The sequence below is a fragment of the Ailuropoda melanoleuca genome, chromosome 1 (assembly GCF_002007445.2).
Source record: "Ailuropoda melanoleuca isolate Jingjing chromosome 1, ASM200744v2, whole genome shotgun sequence".
In the NCBI taxonomy this organism is placed as follows: Eukaryota; Metazoa; Chordata; class Mammalia; order Carnivora; family Ursidae; genus Ailuropoda; species Ailuropoda melanoleuca.
Window position 1 is genome coordinate 124,658,462 of NC_048218.1, and position 17,966 is coordinate 124,676,427.

A 17,966-nucleotide genomic window follows, 5' to 3' on the forward strand; every position below is an offset into this window, starting at 1 on the left:
GGGGGGGGGGGGGCCCCCCCCCCCCCCCCCCCCCCCCGCCGGCTCGGGCTCCCAAACCGGAACCGCGGGGCCGGAGCCCGCCGAGGTCGCTGCGGCGTGAGGAGTACTATTAGCAATAATTGTTTTCTAATTGATGGTGGAGTTAGAGGGTGACTCAGACTTTTCGGCCGAATGCTTGGGGTTCCCCAGTCAAGTTCTTCAAGAGCGCCGACTTTAAATTTCTAATAAAGTGTGGTTTGGGTGGGAGGGACGCGGTTAACCGCCTTTTTTCTTAAAGAGCTTCGTGGGGTCCACGGAGAAGGAATGGCACCGGGGCGGGAGGGTCCGGTAGGGTGATGCGAATTCAGTGGACCTGTTTGAAAGGCGCTCCTTTCCTGTCTTTTCCTGTTCCCTTTCTTTGGTAGAAACGTTCTTATTGTCCAGAATTGCTCTAGAGTTAAATGAAAGAGGAGGGATTGGTGGTTGTGCAGCATTTTGTTCTTCTGAGAACGTGGAAAAATATGCAGCTTCAAAACCTACTTAACTGTTCTGTGTGCAGGCTGGGAAGAGACAATACACTCTAGAGAGATGTTTGGGGACTGACAGGGAGAGAAAACTAACTCTGCGGGTGCATTCCTTCAGTTACTATTTTCCAGGTTTTCGAATTGCGTGACTACACTATTAATTTTTTTTCAATATTGACATCAGAAATGCAAATGACAGTATTATCCTCCTGGACAGAATTATTTTGGGAATATTAAATGATGTAAATAAATTATAGAATATAAAAATACATTTAAGTGCGTGTTTTTTCTTATCACAAATATACTTGATCACACGATGAGAGAAAAAAATATAAATTACCTATAAGGAAGGTATTTTTTTAAAAAATCAAACGCATTTAGCACTCCATGCTCTTCCACACTGGTTCCTCTGAAAGGCTGTGCACACACCACTAGTATAATTCACTAAAGAGTTAATTTACAAAATAACAATTACAAATTTTGACTATAGCTGTTTGCTTATATACTACTTACATCAAAAGAAAAAGCCAGTTATCTTTAAAAATATGTTAACTGAAAAAGGAAAGTGCAGAATGTCCTAAAAAAATATGGCAACATGGTATTTATTTTAAAATGGATTCATTTAATATTGCTAAGCCTTGAATTAAGCAGTTTTAGTAACTGTCTCCTTTTTCAGTTTTCATGTTGGTATATGTATAGACCAATATCTTGACTATGGCTATTTTAATAACTGAGATACTTAATTCTTGCACTGGCACATTCACCAATAACAAAATTCTCTTAGTGTTACTAAGACCATGGAACTTTAAATTAAAATTATCAAAAAAATTAAAATTATTAACTGCTGGGAGGCATAAAAATAATATTAAATAAATCTCTAAAAACAGGGTATAAAAATTAGGTTTTTAAAATGAAAATCAAATTTCTCTAAGAAATACTCCAAATACATAATCATGTCCAGATTAGTTACCAAAATTTTATACATAAAATGTGGGGGACTAAAACTAACTTCATCATTTTAGGTACAGGTGTATTCACCAACCTCTCAATCTTCTAGGATCTAGAAGACTTAAAATGTAACAAAGTTAATGTCATTTAAAGAGTTTCATGGATCTTAGTTTTAAATTATTGAAAACATCACACATAATTAAACTCAGTTACATACAATTTAAAACAAATACCTTGAGGTGTCATTCATGAATTAAGAAGTACCAATTTGATTTTCCAATGTGAATTTTTAATCTAAGCCCCGAAAGTAATTCTATCCAGAATTTGTTCCTTTTTATTTTATATAGAATTGGCATTCATTCTGTCACTTTGCACTTATTTTCACTCAAACGTGCTTCATGTTAACTTATAAATACTATAGGACTCATACTTTTAGTATTAAAATAAAAAGTTTTCTTTATTTAAAAATGTTAAAAACACAATTCCTTTAGGAAAAAAATTCTGAAGTTTTGGGGTTTTTTTTAATCCATAATAGGATTCAGAGCAATATTTGTCAATGGCAGGATGACCAGGATGTTTGACCTTCTTGGGGTCTTCTTTAAAACTAACATTGTTTCCACCATAGAGATCTGAATCAGAATCTCTGAGGATGGGGTCTAGCCCTAACTTTTTAAAATGTTCTCAGGGTATTGTTTTTATGCTAATATGTGAGAGACACTGACTTAAAGTAGAAACCAAAATATGACCTTGGGTGGTTTCACTGTAGATACAAAGTGAAGTAAATATTAAAATAATTTAGGAAGTCCAGTCAAATCCCATAGTGGTCTGTAAGGTAATCTAAGACTGCTGATGTGCTTGACAAAGCATTAAATACTCTTTTTTCCTGCCTTGAAGTGATCTTTTCCATCATGTACATTAAATGTTGATGGAAACACATATATGGAGTTCCAAGTTCAAGGGCAATGTCAACCCAGTCCCAGATGCACTTCAGTGGGGTTTCCTCATATCCAGCAAACATGGCCGGGTTTGCTAAGAGTCCTCTTGCAACCATCACACCTATAAATCAAAGCATATCACATTTGTCCACGCATTAAGAACTCAGTGTGATGAGGTCAAACTTTACAAAACAAACGGAGAATACTGAAAAGTAAAGTATTATTACAAGGTTTCACAATAACCACATATTAGTCTAACTCAATTACAAAACAATTTGATATGTTTGTAAACCAATAATGTTTAAATGTACTTATAAGAATTAAAAAAATTTTTTTAAGACTTCCACATTAAACAATTAGTCTCTAAGGATTTTTTTATGGTTAATACAGATTGTCATAAATTGGGTTTGCTTAAGTTTATCTGCATTCTCCCATCTAGCAATACTTATCACAGGCCTTGGTGTACCAATAATTTAAAGGAGTAATAAAACTGATAGCACTATGTAGTTCCTTTGGCCCCTATGACCACTCTGTGTTCACTAATTCTCAATTCTATTTTACTAAAAGACTATTTTACTAATAGCTTTCTCACTGGTCACTCACTGGATATGATGGTGGCAGAAAAGTAACTGACTTAATTTACCCCCAAGTAAAACAATCCACTGCCCCTAAGTAGAAGAGCTAATACAGTTGTAATAAACTGTTTAGCTTAAATCAGTATAACAGGAAAATATGGCTCCATTTTAAAGACAAATAATGAAAAATCACATTAACATTACTCCCCTACCCCTTTTTTTGCTAATTAAAAGTAAAAAAAACTCAAGTACTTATCTCTTACCATCTGTCCCAGTAATATGCCACACATTTTCTGCTTCTTTTAAGTTTCTGATGTCTCCATTAGCAATTACAGGTATAGACAGGTTTTCCTTGATTATTTTAATGGCCTCATAGTGAACTGGCTGATGTCTTTCTTCAACAGTTCTTCCATGGACTGTAATCCAAGAAACTCCTGTTGCCTCAGCCTTTCGACAAAGATCTACAGTTCTTGTAAGGTCATCATGGATCCTGTAATTTCAAAATTACATCAGTCTACTTATAGCATACAAAACTTAATGCTAAAATTAATAAGCTAAATAAAATAGTATTTCATCTGATACATTATTCAGTTAGCTTTGCTATATCATCACCACATGCCACTATTGGAAAGGTTTTGTTCAGGGGTGCCTGGGTGGCTTGGTCGTTGGGCATCTGCCTTCAGCTAGGGTCATGATCCCAGCCTTCTGGGATCGAGCCCCGAGTCGGGCTCCCTGCTCAGTGGTAAACTTGCTTCTCTCTCTCGCACTCCCCCTGCTTGTGTTCCCTCTCTCATTGCCCCTCTGTCAAATAAATAAATAAAATCTTAAAAAAAAAAAAAAAAAAGAAAGGTTTTGTTCAGAGATCAGTTCCCATTTAAGACTTCAAATTTAGCTATTTCACTATTGGCAACAATTGGATGACAAATTTTACCCTACCTAGTGCTTCACCCTTTTGGCTTTGATAACTGAAAAAGTCACCCAAGTAGTGTCATGGAGGAATGGAAAGACAGTATCCGAATATCTGTTGTGTATGCCCCGATCCATGAGTGGGAGAATATAATACATTATCATGAAATATGTCTTTAACCTGTCACCCAAAAACTTATTACTGGTTTATTTTCTTTTCATTGTGAAATTTTAGTGCAAATATTATTACTATTTTCTACTCTTGGTACCAGGAATGTTTCTCAGTATCATCATCATCATTTTTTTTTTTTTAAAGAAGACTCCAGGCTCAGTGTGAGCCCCATGCAGGACTTGAACTCACGACTCTGAGATCAAGACCTGAGCTGAGCTCAAGAGTTGGATGCTTAACCCAGTGAGCCACCCAGGCAACCCTCTCAGCATTATTAATTAAGCAGTACATGGAAAAAAACAGAGCATTTCTTTTGCGGGGAAGTTTTTAATAATAAAGGGATGTTTTAATTTCTGATAAAAATACAAAAATGGAAGTTGTTCTGTTATTTTTTATAAATAAAAATTATGGTACATACTCATTTACTAAATGTCTTGTTTCAACATTTCCATACACTACCAATTTATTAAGGATGGATACCTCCACACTCTTAGACAAAAAGAGTATTTTTTAATTTCCTAAGTAATGTACTATCTTGTCAGTACATTAAAATATTGTCTTTACCTTATTTTAATAGATACTGAAAATCTGGGATTTTCCACTTGATTTCTTACTTGTTTCACCATATCTCGAACAAGCTCTGGCTTGTTTATTAAGCAAGCTCCATAACCTTCTGCCATTGCCCACCTTTATAAAGCAGACACAACAAATGAATTGTAAATAGATGGATGAGGAGATACAATTTTAAAAGCACCGTAACTACATTATTTCTCTACCTTAGTGACCTGGAATGGAATCAGATTTTTATAATTCACAGATCCAACATTTTAAAGTGGATCAATAGGAGATAAGGAAAACATGTTCCCAGAACAAAAAGTACTTAGGAGAAATGGTTTTCGTTGGCAAGTGAGAAAATTAAATTAAAATTCATTCAACCAAAACAGATTTAGGTATTTGTAATTAATTTCAATTACTCCAGATTTTTAAAATTCCAAATTTGATTTTTATTGTACGTAACAAGATGTTTTATTAATCTTAATAGTAGAAAGATATTTTTGGCTTACAGCATTCCAACGCCACTAAACAGCTTATTTAACTCTCCTAATGAGTATACAAATATGTCTAATCTGGTTTGGATTATGATGTACTTAAAATCTTGATTTTATTCTTTGGACACATTTTATATTATTGACAGATAATCTAACACGGTGCTAGGAAGGTAGGGATATTAATGTCAAATTAAGCATCTTATCAATACCCAGTTACTTAGACTCAACCAAATAACTGTGGTATAGAAAGAAAAGTAATTATAAGAAGGTATTCTTATAGAGAAAATAAATTAGGAGAAAACAAGTAGAGATTTCTCAAATCATAGAATCATAGTTTCTTGTCTGACATAGCAGCAAAAATTCACTTTAGGGACTGGTATAAATGTTTCAGTCTTCACTAACTACTTAGATCAGGTTCAAGGCAGATCCACACATAAAAAATTCTAGTGGTGAAGTAAGACAAAACACTTATCTATACCTTGTTTAGCCATCAGAAAATACCTTTGCATATCTGTTCCTATATAATCTTTCCTTACTTTTTTTCTTGTTTCTTATTTGGAGTCCAAGTGCTTTAACTCTATTTTCTTTATTTTTTGATTCTTGGAAAACTGGAGAAATAGTTTACCATGTTCACATAGTTTTTTTTCTAATTTTTCGGAAAATTCTTCCAACTTCTTTAAGCTTTACCTCTGAGGGCAACCACAGTTAATGTCTATTCCATTCGCATAAGGACAGACAATACGAGCAGCATCAGATAAAAGTCTTGCATCATTAGCAGCAAACTGAACAATCAATGGGCAATCACCTGATAAAACGAATAGCTCAACATTAAAATTCACAGAAACACACACACACACACACACACACACAATACACTGAACTCTTCATGTTTGTATGGGATAATGATAACTACTTTCAGCCTAAGAAGTATCTGTTCAAACAGTATAGCATTAAACTAACTTTAAATATTTTAAATTAAAAGTAACTTACATTTAGTACAAATTCAAACAGTATAAAATTTGATAAAATGAACATTACAACATTCTTGACAAACAGATCCCATTTCCAAAGATGAAAATTAGTTTATTGTATTCCAGGACAATTTATGTATACCTGTAAAATTTAAGCAAATGTGAACATCCTACATACATTTCTATGCCTACTGCTTTTTTTCCCCCTTGATATATCTGGGAGCTGTACTCAGACCTATTTTCTTCTTTTTAGTAGCATATGCTTCTGTATGGATGGACTATACAGTGTACTTCTAGACTGTTTTTCTTTTGCGGCTTTTGCAAACAATGCTGTGACGAGAATACTATTACACATATGCTACTCTGAGTATATTCATAGGATAAATTCCCAGGAATGTAACTGCTAGATAGGCATTTAACATTTTGATAGACATCACAAAGTTTTCTTTCAGAAGAGTTTACCAATACAGATACACAATAATACAGACGGCAGTTCTTGTTTCCTCACAACTTATTCTACGTTGTATATCCAACAGCGTAATTTTATTTGTGGGTTCTCTCTCCATATTCTTTGCCTATTTTTCTACGTGTCATTCTTCTTTTAAGTGTTCTTTATTTTATTATTTTTAAAAATTTTATCTATAAAACAAAGAAATTAGCTCTGGTATCGTAAACGTGTGTGTGTGTGTATACATATTTTAAAGATTTTATTTGAGAGAAAAAGAGACAGAATGAGCAGGGGGAGGGGCAGAAGGACAAGCAGACTCCCCACTGGGCGTGGAGCCTGATGTGAGGCTCCATCCCAGAACCCTGAGATCATGACCTGAGCCCAAGTCAGATGCTTAACTGACTTAGCTATCCAGGTGCCGCTCTATTGTAAATATTACATTTTTTCCAGGTTTTCGTTTGTCTTGAGTACGTGTGCTCCTTTCTTACATATAAAAGTCTACATTTTAATATAGCAAATGTGTCAGATACTTCCTAGGTTTTAAGGACATAAATTTCCCATCTTTCTTTGGGTTAGTGTTATAAACTCTGGAGAGATGTATTTTAATTTTTCTAAAGTTCTTTTGAGAACCTGTATGAGACTCACTGGGTGTTTGCCAAAATGCATCATCCCAGTTTCACTGATTCAGGATTTCTTTTTTATTTTTATTTTCTTTCTTTCTTTCTTTCTTTTCTTTCTTTCTTCTTCTTTTTCTTTCTTTCTTTCTTTCTTTCATTCATTCATTCATTCATTCATTCATTCATTCATTCATTTTCTTTTTTTGATTCAGAATTTCTATGGCAATCCATTGCTTTATAGGACTAACATGGGACAGGAGAATTTGCTTTTCCCTGAGGATATAGGATGTTTCTCCCTTTAGAACGCAAAGAGTTACAGAGTTTCAATTTAATAACCATTTATTGGTCTAATATATTTTCAACACAGGGCTAGAAGCTAAGGATACAAAGCAATACTAGGTAATTCCAGACTTCATAGAGCCCATAGTCTAGTGAATGAGAGACAGGCATACAAAGAGGATATTATAATACAGTAGGATTAAGTCCAACAAAAAGCCCATGAGAGAGGACAATAGTGGAGGACAAAACTCCCTGGCCCCAAACTTTGAGAGCTGGATTAAGAAGCATGCGGTGTCGTTTGCCAGAGAGATGTGGATCTGGGGGACAGGCATAGCTGAGGAAAGGATATTCTAGGTTGAGAAGGATGAGAGGATGGGGCATTTTCAGGGACTTAAGTAAGTTAGTATTATTAAAGAATAAAGTTGGTGGAGGGTGCCTGGGTAGCTCAGTTGGTTAGGCCTCTGACTCTTGGTTTCCACTCAGGTCATCTCATGGGTCATGGGATGGAGCCCCGTGATAGGCTCTGTGCTCGGTGGGTAGTCTGCTTGAAAGATCCTTTCTCTCTGCCCCTTCCCCCGCTAGCATGTGCACATGCACTTTCTCTCTCTCTTTCAAAATAAATAAATAAATCTTAAAAAAAAAAAAAAAAGAAAAAAGTTGGTGAGCTGTGGAGAGAAACTAACAGAAGACAAAGCTGCAAAAGATATACTCAGAGGCTGGATCATGAGGAACATTATAGATTATTCACAGGTATTGGAATTTTTTTTTAAGTAATCTCTTCACCTAACCTGGGGCTCGAACTCACCACCCCGAGGTCAAGTGTCACATGCTTTACTGACTAAGCCAGCCAAGTACCCTGACAGATACTGGAATTTTACTCTTTAGGCCACTGGTTCTCAATCTTTAGCAAGCCCAGAATCACCCGGAGGGCTTTTTAAAACAGATTGCTGGACGACATACCCAGAGTTTCTGATTCAGTGGGCCTGAGGCAGAGCTGGGAACATTCCATTTTGAACAAGTTTCCAGATGATGCTGATGCTCCTGGTCTGGGGTTTCACCCTTTGAGAACCACTGCTTTAGGCCATGAGCAGTCCAAGATGGATTTTAAACAGGGAAGAGATGTGATCAAATTTACATTTTACAAAGGTTCCTTTGGGCTATTTGTGGGATGGTTTGGAATGGGGCAAGACTGGAGGCAGTGAGATAGGAACCTAATAGCTCATATGACAGGATGGGGCCCTGAGGAAGGCTGACCTCATGCTTAGATATATCATCCATAGTTTACAAAGCACTGAATAAGAACATACTTAAAAACTTATTAAAAACATAAAAACTAAAAGATTTAAAAATTAAATCTCTGAACTGTGTTGTTTCTGCTTAGACAAAATTTTTTTTTTTTTTTTAAGTTTTACAAAGTCAGCAAACTCTGGGTTTCACATACCTTGGTTTGTAGTAAATTCACTGTCTCGAGCTTTTATAGATCTGACAAAATCAGCAGCAACTATCATTGGTGTATAGCACAGATCACAACTGTACTTTCTTACTAATGTTCTAAAAGCCAACCTGCAAGCATATAAAACTTTAATTAGGCATTTAAAAAACACCACAATCAAAAGTACTTCCAAATTTAATTTAATTATTAAGTATTTACTAGAGGAACGTTCTACCTTTGAGAGGCTAGAGTACATGTACTTTTCCCTATTCTGGCTGTTAGAAAAGAAAAAAACAAGCCCAAATTGGAGTCATTTGCACCTCCGTGACCACAAACCAAGACTTAATTACAGTTTCAACCTATCCCAGGAACATGACCTTTTAAAAGTCAATCTGAAATTTCTTGAACAGCAATAGTAAAGTAATCTGCAGGATAAAAAGTCCCTGTTGTTGCCATCCCCACCAAAAGATATCCGGGCCTGAACCAATCCTCTACTTTTGCCAATAACTTCTTGTTCCACCCTCCTTCCTGTAAAAACCTCCCATTTTGTACAACTCCATGGTGCATCTTTCTACTTGCCAGGTGGGATGCTGTGCGATTCATGAATTGCTTAATAAAGCCAGTGAGATCTTCACGTTTACTCAGTTGAATTTTGTTTTCTTTAACACTGCTCAATATATTATACATAAAACAAACATAAGAAAACTCTGAAAGGTGGGGAGAAGAGAGCAGAAAGGCTAGTGACCAGGGACCTGAGTTCCCTGGGTTTCCTTTTAGCCTCAAACATCCCAGATTTGGACCTGAAGAAGCTGGCAACCCGGAAATACCAATGAGTGCAGACAAAAAGAGCCCCAATACAAGTCAGCTCTCTCTGACCAAAGGACTAGGAAAGGGGAAGCCTAGCAAGACAGAACAATTTTAAATAGTGGCTCTACTCCAGCCAAACACCAGAGACAAAACTGTGACCCAACCTCCAGAAGCTAAGGTTGAGCAGGGAGCTTAGACTTCTGCCTTTCCAAGGCCGAAAAAAAGTTCTCTAATATCTCTTCATAGTGGTGTCAGAGAAGGCCAGGTAGGGAGCTGGGACTTTAATACTTGCTGGCCAGTAACTTTAATACTTTCTCCCTTCCCACTGTTAAGCAGTATCAGGGGATGCTTAGTGAAAGGCCAGGACTTTTAGTAGAGCCCAGCAGGTACCAGGTCAACCCCTCCATGGCTTATCCCCAGCTCAGCAGTAATGAGGAGCCCCCTGCCCCCAGAGTGTCAAAGGAGACCAAACAGGGAATCTGGACTTCTACCTCCACCTCATATTAATGAGGTAGTGCTTTCTCATTCCTCGCCTGCTATAGGGATGGCAGAGAAAAAGTTAAAATGGAAGGTTCTATAATCAGAATCAATCAATATAATCCACTCTATTAAAAGGCTAAAAGAAAAATCACTTAATTGTATCAATCAATGTAGAAAAAGCATTTGACAAGATAATGTTCATTCATGATAAAAAAAAAAAAACAACCCTCAAGAAAACAGGAATAGGGAGGAACTTTCTCCACTTGATAAAGAGCATCCACAAAAAACTCCTACAGCTAACATACTTACAGGTAAAAAAAGAACATATTCCTCCTAGATCAAGAACAAGGCAAAAATGCTCGTTCTCGTCATTCTTATTTAACACAATGCTGGAACTTCTAGTCAGTGTATAAAAAAGAAATGAAAGGCATATGATGGAAAGGAAAAAATAAAACTGTCCCTATAAGTAGATGAGATGATTGTCTGCATAAATAATCCCAAGGAATTTATTTTAAAAACCCTCCAATAAGGAAGTTCAGTAAGATTACAGGATACAAAATCAACATAAAAAATCAATTTTATTTCTATATACCAACAGTGAATACACAAACACTGAAATCAATAGTATAAAACTATTTACAATTGCTACAAAAAAAAGAAAAATAATCAGGTGTCTTACAAAACATGTATAGCACTTAATGTGCAGAAAATCACACAAAACAATGATGAAAAAATCAAAGATCTAAACAAATGGGAAAGATACTATGTTCATGAGTTCGGAGACTCAGTGTAGAAAGGAATTCAATTCTCCACAACTTGATATACATATTTAGTACAATTCTTCTGAAAATTCCAGCAAGATATTTTGTAAAAAAAGACGAGATCATATCAAAATTCTTGAGAAAGGCAAAGGAACTAGATTAGCTAAAACAATATTGAGAAAGAAAAATAAAGTGAGAAGAATTAGTCTACCCAATTTAAAGACTTATTATATAGCTACAGTAATCAAGATTGTGTAGTACTAGTGGGGAGACAGACACATTGATCAATAGAGCAGAAGAGGGAATGCAGGTAAAAGAGCCACACAAACATGCCCAAATGATTTTTGATAAGGATGCAAAAGAAATTCAATACTGAAAGACAGCCTTGCAGCAAATGTACTGGAATAATTAGACATCCACAGGCAAAACAAAACAAAACCAAAAAAACCCCTTCAACCTAAGCCTCACATTAAGACAAAAATCAACTCAAAATTGACTATGGACTTAAATGTAAAACAAAAAATCAGGACTTTTTGAAAAAAAAAAGGAGAAAAACTTTAGGATTAAGAGCTACACAAAGTTCTCGTACATTTGACATCAAAAGCACAATTTACAAAAACTGGTAAATTAGATTTCATCATTAAATAAAAAGCTTTTGCTCTGCAAAAGACCCTGTTAAGAGGATGAAAAGAAACGCTACGTTCTGGGAGAACATATTTGCAAATCACATATCTGACAAAGGAGTAGTATCCAGAATATATAGAGAACTCTCAAAACTCAGTAGTAAAGAAATACTCAACAAAAAAAACTGATTAAAAAATGGGCAAAGGGCTTCAGTCGACATTTCTTTAAAGATACACACATAGCCTATAAGCACATGAAAAGATGCTAAGCATCATTAGGGACATACAAAACCACAATGAGATGCCACTTTACATCTATTAGGATGCTACAGTAAAAGCAAATAACAATACACTAAGTATTGGTGAGGACAGTGAGGAACTGGAACTCTTGTACACTGCTGGTGGGAATGAAAAAATGGAAAACAATACGGCGGTTCCTCAAAAAACTAAAAACAGAATTGCCATATGATCCAGCACTCACTTCTGGGCATATATCCAAAAGCATTGAAAGACATATTTATACATCCATGTTCATAGCAGTATTATTTGCAATAGCCAAAAGATGGAAGCAACCCAAGTGTCCATAAATGAATAAACAAAATGTAGTACACATATACAAATAGAATATCATTCAGCCTTTAAAAAAGAAGGAAATTCTGATACATGCTATGACATGGATGAACCTTGAGGATATTACGCTAAGTGAAATGAAAAACAACTCAAAAAAACCAACTATTATATAATTCCACTTACATGAGGTACCTAGAGTAGTCAAGTTCAAAGAATGAGAGAGTAGAATGATGACTGCCAGGGGGTGCAGGGTTAGCGGGATGGAGCTACTGTTTAATAGGTGTAGAGTCCCAGTTTTGTAAAACAAAAAGTTTTAGAGATTAGATGTATAGCAACGTAAAAGCATTTAATACGACTGAACCGTACACTGACAAATGCTTAAAATGCCTGAGCTGTACTTTACCACAACTGAAAAATTTTAAAAAACCAACTCAACAGTAAAAAAGCAATCTAATTAGAATACTGGCAAGAGACATAAACATTTCTTCAACAATATACAAGTGGCAAATAAATAAATGAAAACATTTTCAACATCGCTAGCTATAAAGGAAATGGATATTAAAATCATAATGAGATATCACTACACACCTATCAGATGGCTAAAATAAAAAACATGATATTATCAGAAGTTGGTGAGGATGAGGAGAAACTAGATCCCTCATACTCTATTGGTGGAGGTGTGAAAGAGTACAGGCACTCCGGAAAATTTGACAGTTTCTTAAAAAACTAAACATATAGCTACCACATGACGTAGCAATTGCAGTCCCAGGGAACTGTCCCAGACACATGAAGACTTACAGTCAAACAAACACCTGTGCATGAATGTTTACATTTACTTAGTATCTTTTATTTAATATCCTCTGTATCTTTATAGGTGGGGGTTACAACCAGTATCTTTTTTTATAGATATAAAAAGTGAAGTTTGAAGGGGATGCAGACAAGCAGTAACACCAGCACACAAGCCTAGATCATGATCCCAAAGCTAGGTGTCTGATGATCCCGTACAGTCGTCAGAGCATAAAAAGGAAATCGCGTCTTAGCTCATTAACCATTTACTAATACTCACTTTGAATATCGAACCATTGGGGCACAAACCTTTACCAGCTGCCCAGAATGAAGCATTTCTATTGGATCTTTTTTTCTTTCTTGACATACTGTGGTTCGTATGCAGTCACTCTTCATGAATACAGATTTGTTTCAAATCTGACAAAGACAGTTTGCATTGAGAAAAATTACTTTCATTAGATGAATTCCCATCATTCTAACAATTTCAGTTGTTATGAATATATATATATTTGTCAGGTTTGTGGGCTCAAGAATCTTTTTAGCTTCTTTTCACAGTATCAAATAGGATACTACAGAATCCTGTCTCTATAAGTCACCGACAGTTTTTGGTACACTGTGAAATCATCACGTTTATATATTCGGTAAAATTATGCTTGTTCGTGTCAAACACTAACAATTTCAAATTCTATACTTAACTCACCAAAGTAACATTTCCTGCTCAAATTAATAAATGCTCAAAATGTGGAAAACTACAAATTTTTTTTTCTTAGAATACCATGGTTTCTCATGTTACGTTTAAAATTTTCATGTTACTTTGTTTGGTACTGATAAACCAGAAAATTTGATTTGAATAATTTCATATATAAGACTGTGTATGTCTGGCACTTTGAAATACCCTTTTATATGCAGGAAAGCTGAATGGCATTAATTGAACAACTCTAAGTAATCAGCATTTCAAAAGATTTACTGGTCTATTTCATGCTTATTCTTATTCACAATTTCTATTCTTTGTATCTGAATCAGAAGGCAAACAAACTTTTAAAAAAAAATATCACTTTTATACCCAAAGAGGTACAAATGATTATAGTTCATAAGTGTTTTTAAATTTGCTATACCTAAAATCCTGTCATTTCATAGTGTTAGCTGCTTTCCATATTCCAATGTTTGGCTTTAATAACTTACCAACAGATACGGGCAAACTTTAGGAAGGTCTAATTGCTCAACATGCAACTTTTTGTTTAGCTAATCCAGAAAGTACTATTATCTAAATATAAACCAACAATTTCAACTTCTTTAGGTATAATGTACAATTGAAATAAGCTAGTTTTACTGACTAATGCTTGGTCTTTCACTTCTTTTTTATTTTTAAAGGTTTTATTTATTTATTTATTTGAGAGAGAGAGCAAAGGAACAGGGGGAGGAGAAGAGGAAGAGGGACGGTCAGACTCCGTGCTGAGCACAGAACCTGATGCCAGGCTCTATCTCAGGACCCTGAGATCATGACCTGAGCTGAAATCAAGAGTTGGATGTTTAACTGACTGAGCCACTGAGGCGCCCCTTTCCTTTTTTCAAAGTAAAAATTTATGATTAGAACAATGTAAGCCCACATACATAGGTAAAACATAAGCAAGAGAAAGTTCCTTTCATGAGTCAAGCCTTTTCTTCTCTCTTGCCTTTTGCATCCTGATTATGCCACCTCTATACACTCAAGTCAGAAACCAGGGGTTTGTCCTCTACTTCTCCATCTCACTCAAGTGTGTCAAGCAAGTAGTACCTTTAATTAAATCTTGAGCAAATCTTCATTGCCCTACTCTGTGTACTTATAATCCCCCATTTTGATGACTCTGACAGTCTTCTCTGAATTCCAAAGAGTTGATTTTACTTACCCACTACACCCTAGGCTCTCCTGTTATCATGTGCACTTGTAATTACTTTATAAAGTGTAATAACACGTCTGTTTCTTCTTGAGTTTTTGAGGGTATGGACATGTATTTAATCATTGAACAAATATTAAGGTCCTGCTACATGTTGGGAATACAGGTGGAAATACCTTTCTTGTGTCTTTAAAAATCTATTAGAGGTAGACATACACAAAATGGTAGTTCTACTACATACACTTACACACAATTTAACTGTTGTGGAAATAATTCTCTAGAGAAATGAGGGAAGTCATCAACAGTGGAGGAGGGAAAGCTTGAGCTGACATATGCGGGAGATGGGGAACTCTCCTGTTACAGGGAGCAACACATATAAAACCACAGATACTTGAAAATGTTTGATGAAATAAACCTGAAGAGTGAACCATTCATTAGTAGTCCCGTGTTATCTGAGCAATTCAGAAGAGGGAGTGAGAAGGTCTAGATAATCATGGACCTTATATTCCATGTTAGTGATTTTTAGATTTTAAACTGTAGGGCCTTGGTTCTTAACCATTTTTCCACCTGTATGGGTGACTTTTCATATGCACCCAACATGTAAATACGTGCATATGACATACTTTCATACATAGCAAATTTTTGTAAAGGCTGTATGTCTCTCCTCGTATATTTGTAAATGAAACATTTTAGCAGGAAAATGACATGATCAGATTTCTGATTTAGAAAGATTTCACTGAAGGGGGTACAGCTTTTGGCAAAATATCAAAGGAGGCTATTGTAGTAAACCAGTCCAATGCATAATGAGTGTCTGACCTAGGTCGCTAGGAATAAGAAAAGAGAATACACTTAGGAGCTATTTAGAAATAAACTGGCAAGATATTTAGGTGGTGGAAATCATTTCAGAACAGTGCATGTTTTATAGTATGAGGTATATAGGATGATGTATATAGTATATAATATGTATATGTATATAATATACGTACGTAGTATAGTATACTTATATAGTATATATGTATGTAGTATATAGGTATATAGTATGAGGTATATAGGATGATGTATATACTTTGGCTTTATAGGCTAGGTGGATGTCAATTCCAATCAATGAGATAGAAAATGAGGAGGAATAGGTTTTAGCAGGGAAACATGAGTTCATATTTGGGCACACTGAATTTGAGGTGCTCATGGGATTTCCAGATGGTGATGCCTCACAACTGCTTATATAGATATGGTGCTCAGGAAAAAGCTAGACATATAGACTGAGAGTCTTTATCCTTTAGGTAATAAGTTGAAACTAAAAACATGGACAAAGCATTTAAGGATGCCATATTTTGCAAGAATCCTTAGAAGCACCAACATTTAAGTAAAAGACAAATTAAAAGAATAATGCAAATGAGACTGAGAGACGAATTCTGGAGCTGAGAAGAATAAACCTGAAGAGTGATACTCAAAAACTGAAAAGAGGGGAGAATATCAAGGAAGGCAGGGATAAGCAATTTAAACATCACAGAAAAGTTAAAGACTAAAAAGCATCTAATAGCAACTAGGTCATTAGTAACTTTAGCAAGAACAATTTCACTCTTATTCATTCTTGTAATTTCAGTACATGGAACAAAAGCCTCCCTCAATATGTATTTGCTTAATGAATAAATCAGTAGTTTTCAATCTTGGTTGTACATTAGAATAATCTGGGGAGCTTTTAAGAATCAGGATGCTCAAACCATACCCCAGAACAATTAAATGTGAATCTCTGGGCTGAGGATGCAGGTAACAGTGGGGTTTGTTTTTTAAAGCTCTCCAGGTGATTTCAATGTGTAGTTAAGCTTAATAAACAAATCCATAAACTGCAAAGCACCTGGTAAATTGTTTATATGGGTTTCTGTCTTACTTATGAGCTCCTTTGGGACAAGACAGGAATTGAGTCTCATTTGTAAACTGGTGCTGGTGTGTATGGTTGGGGCTCAAATCTCTTCACTAAATGAACAAGTATTATGCAACTTTTTTAGAATCTTCCAATGTAAAAGCCAAGAAAAGAAAAAGAACCCATATTTCAAAGATGATACTTATTCATCAACCTTAAAGAATTAGTAAAAAGTTTGTGTATTATGGATAATGAAATCTAATGTCAATCTGAGCATGCTGCCCTGAACAATTCATGTGACTCATTCAGAACAATTCTACTCAGGCAGTGATTGAGAAAAAAACACTAGGGGAAAACCCGAAACAAAGTCAAGAGAAAGCATAAGGCAGTGTATCAAAAGACATGCTTACCTGCATGGTTATGAGTATCAAATGCACAAAGTACTATTATAGCACCTTGTTGAAATACTGTTAGCAAAATCGAAAGAACTGTGCAGCTCCGGCATCGGGAAAAACTGGTTCTCGGTGTACAGGGGACGTTATATTACAGATTTTTTTTTTTTTTAATGTAGGAATGCTTAACTTTCTTGAACAAGAGTGGTTAGCCTGTTAAATTATCAATATTCATCTTGGGAAAAATTTAAGTGAATAATGCATTTGTATTAGTGGAGAAGATAACGGGAACTAACTTGATTTGACAGCTTCAATACTGCTAGTTGAGATATGGAAAATCCATCAGTTTGTAATAGGAAAAAGTTTGGCATCACTCGTAGCACGTGGCTGAAAAAGAGAGGAAGAGGCAGAAAAAGCTTAAGGTCAAGGGAGGGCAGAGATTCTGTCCACTTTTCTTTTCCTGGTTCAGTCTTCCATCTTCACCAACCTTCAGTTCTCCCTAACTCTGCCCTTACTATTCTTTCCGGCAACTTTCCTTCCCAAGCTTTCCCCGCCAGCCTTTACCCCAGGACTGTTAGCCAAGGCGTGCGACATATAAGGCTGGGGAATTACTAACTTTCCCCAGCTGTGTTTGTGGAGCGCAAGCGAAGCTCCCAGAAACCTCCGCTCTCCTGTCCAGCCTCCACCGAGAGGCCCCTGTTCTCAGATTAAATACTTGCACAGAGATAAGCGCCGAGGACAGGTTCCCGCGCCCACCTTCTCTTCAACCGGGGAACAACGCCAGCCCCAGGGGCGCGACAGGACACCGCGCACCGCGCCAACGCCGCGGCCTCGGCTTTTTCCGCGAGGCAGGCCTTGGGCGCCTGCCAGGTCCGGGACCCACGGTGCTCTCAACCAGGATTCGTCCAGGCAGCCTCTTAGCTGATTCTCCAGACTGGCCGCGGGCCGCGTGCAGGGCGGAGCCGGCGGCGCCGGCATTG

General features: G+C 36.3%; 1 protein-coding gene across 5 annotated transcripts; it reads right to left on the reverse strand.

The window, feature by feature from the left end:
- Nucleotides 1-1,881: 1,881 nt before the first annotated feature.
- Nucleotides 1,882-17,928, reverse strand: DUS4L (dihydrouridine synthase 4 like). 5 transcript variants are annotated; one of them, XM_011233236.3, is made up of 8 exons: nucleotides 17,743-17,928; nucleotides 17,283-17,373; nucleotides 13,140-13,276; nucleotides 8,842-8,963; nucleotides 5,773-5,890; nucleotides 4,601-4,723; nucleotides 3,225-3,451; nucleotides 1,882-2,507 (listed from the first exon to the last, which is right to left on the reverse strand). In XM_011233236.3, the coding sequence occupies exons 3-8, from the start codon at nucleotides 13,253-13,255 to the stop codon at nucleotides 2,260-2,262; spliced, it is 954 nt and encodes a 317-aa protein (XP_011231538.1). In that variant the 5' UTR covers nucleotides 13,256-13,276; nucleotides 17,283-17,373; nucleotides 17,743-17,928; the 3' UTR covers nucleotides 1,882-2,259. The 5 variants fall into 5 exon arrangements, with proteins under 5 accessions (XP_011231538.1, XP_019662364.1, XP_034522375.1 ...); XM_019806805.2 differs by having other exon boundaries at nucleotides 17,005-17,373; XM_034666484.1 differs by lacking the exons at nucleotides 17,283-17,373; nucleotides 17,743-17,928 and adding an exon at nucleotides 12,257-12,342 and having other exon boundaries at nucleotides 13,140-13,259.
- Between the last annotated feature and the right edge of the window lie 38 nt (nucleotides 17,929-17,966).

Bases quoted from the DNA above. Each gene is read 5' to 3' on its own strand.
- DUS4L (XM_034666474.1), bottom strand. From the start codon at position 9,088: ATGTACTCTAGCCTCTCAAAGGTAGAACGTTCCTCTAGTAAATACTTA. The intron at 4,724-5,772 runs GTAAAGCTTAAA...TGCTTTATAAAG, and splicing joins AACTGTGGTTGCCCTCAGAG to GTGGGCAATGGCAGAAGGTT. The intron at 2,508-3,224 runs GTAAGAGATAAG...TTTGATTTATAG, and splicing joins GCATATTACTGGGACAGATG to GTGTGATGGTTGCAAGAGGA.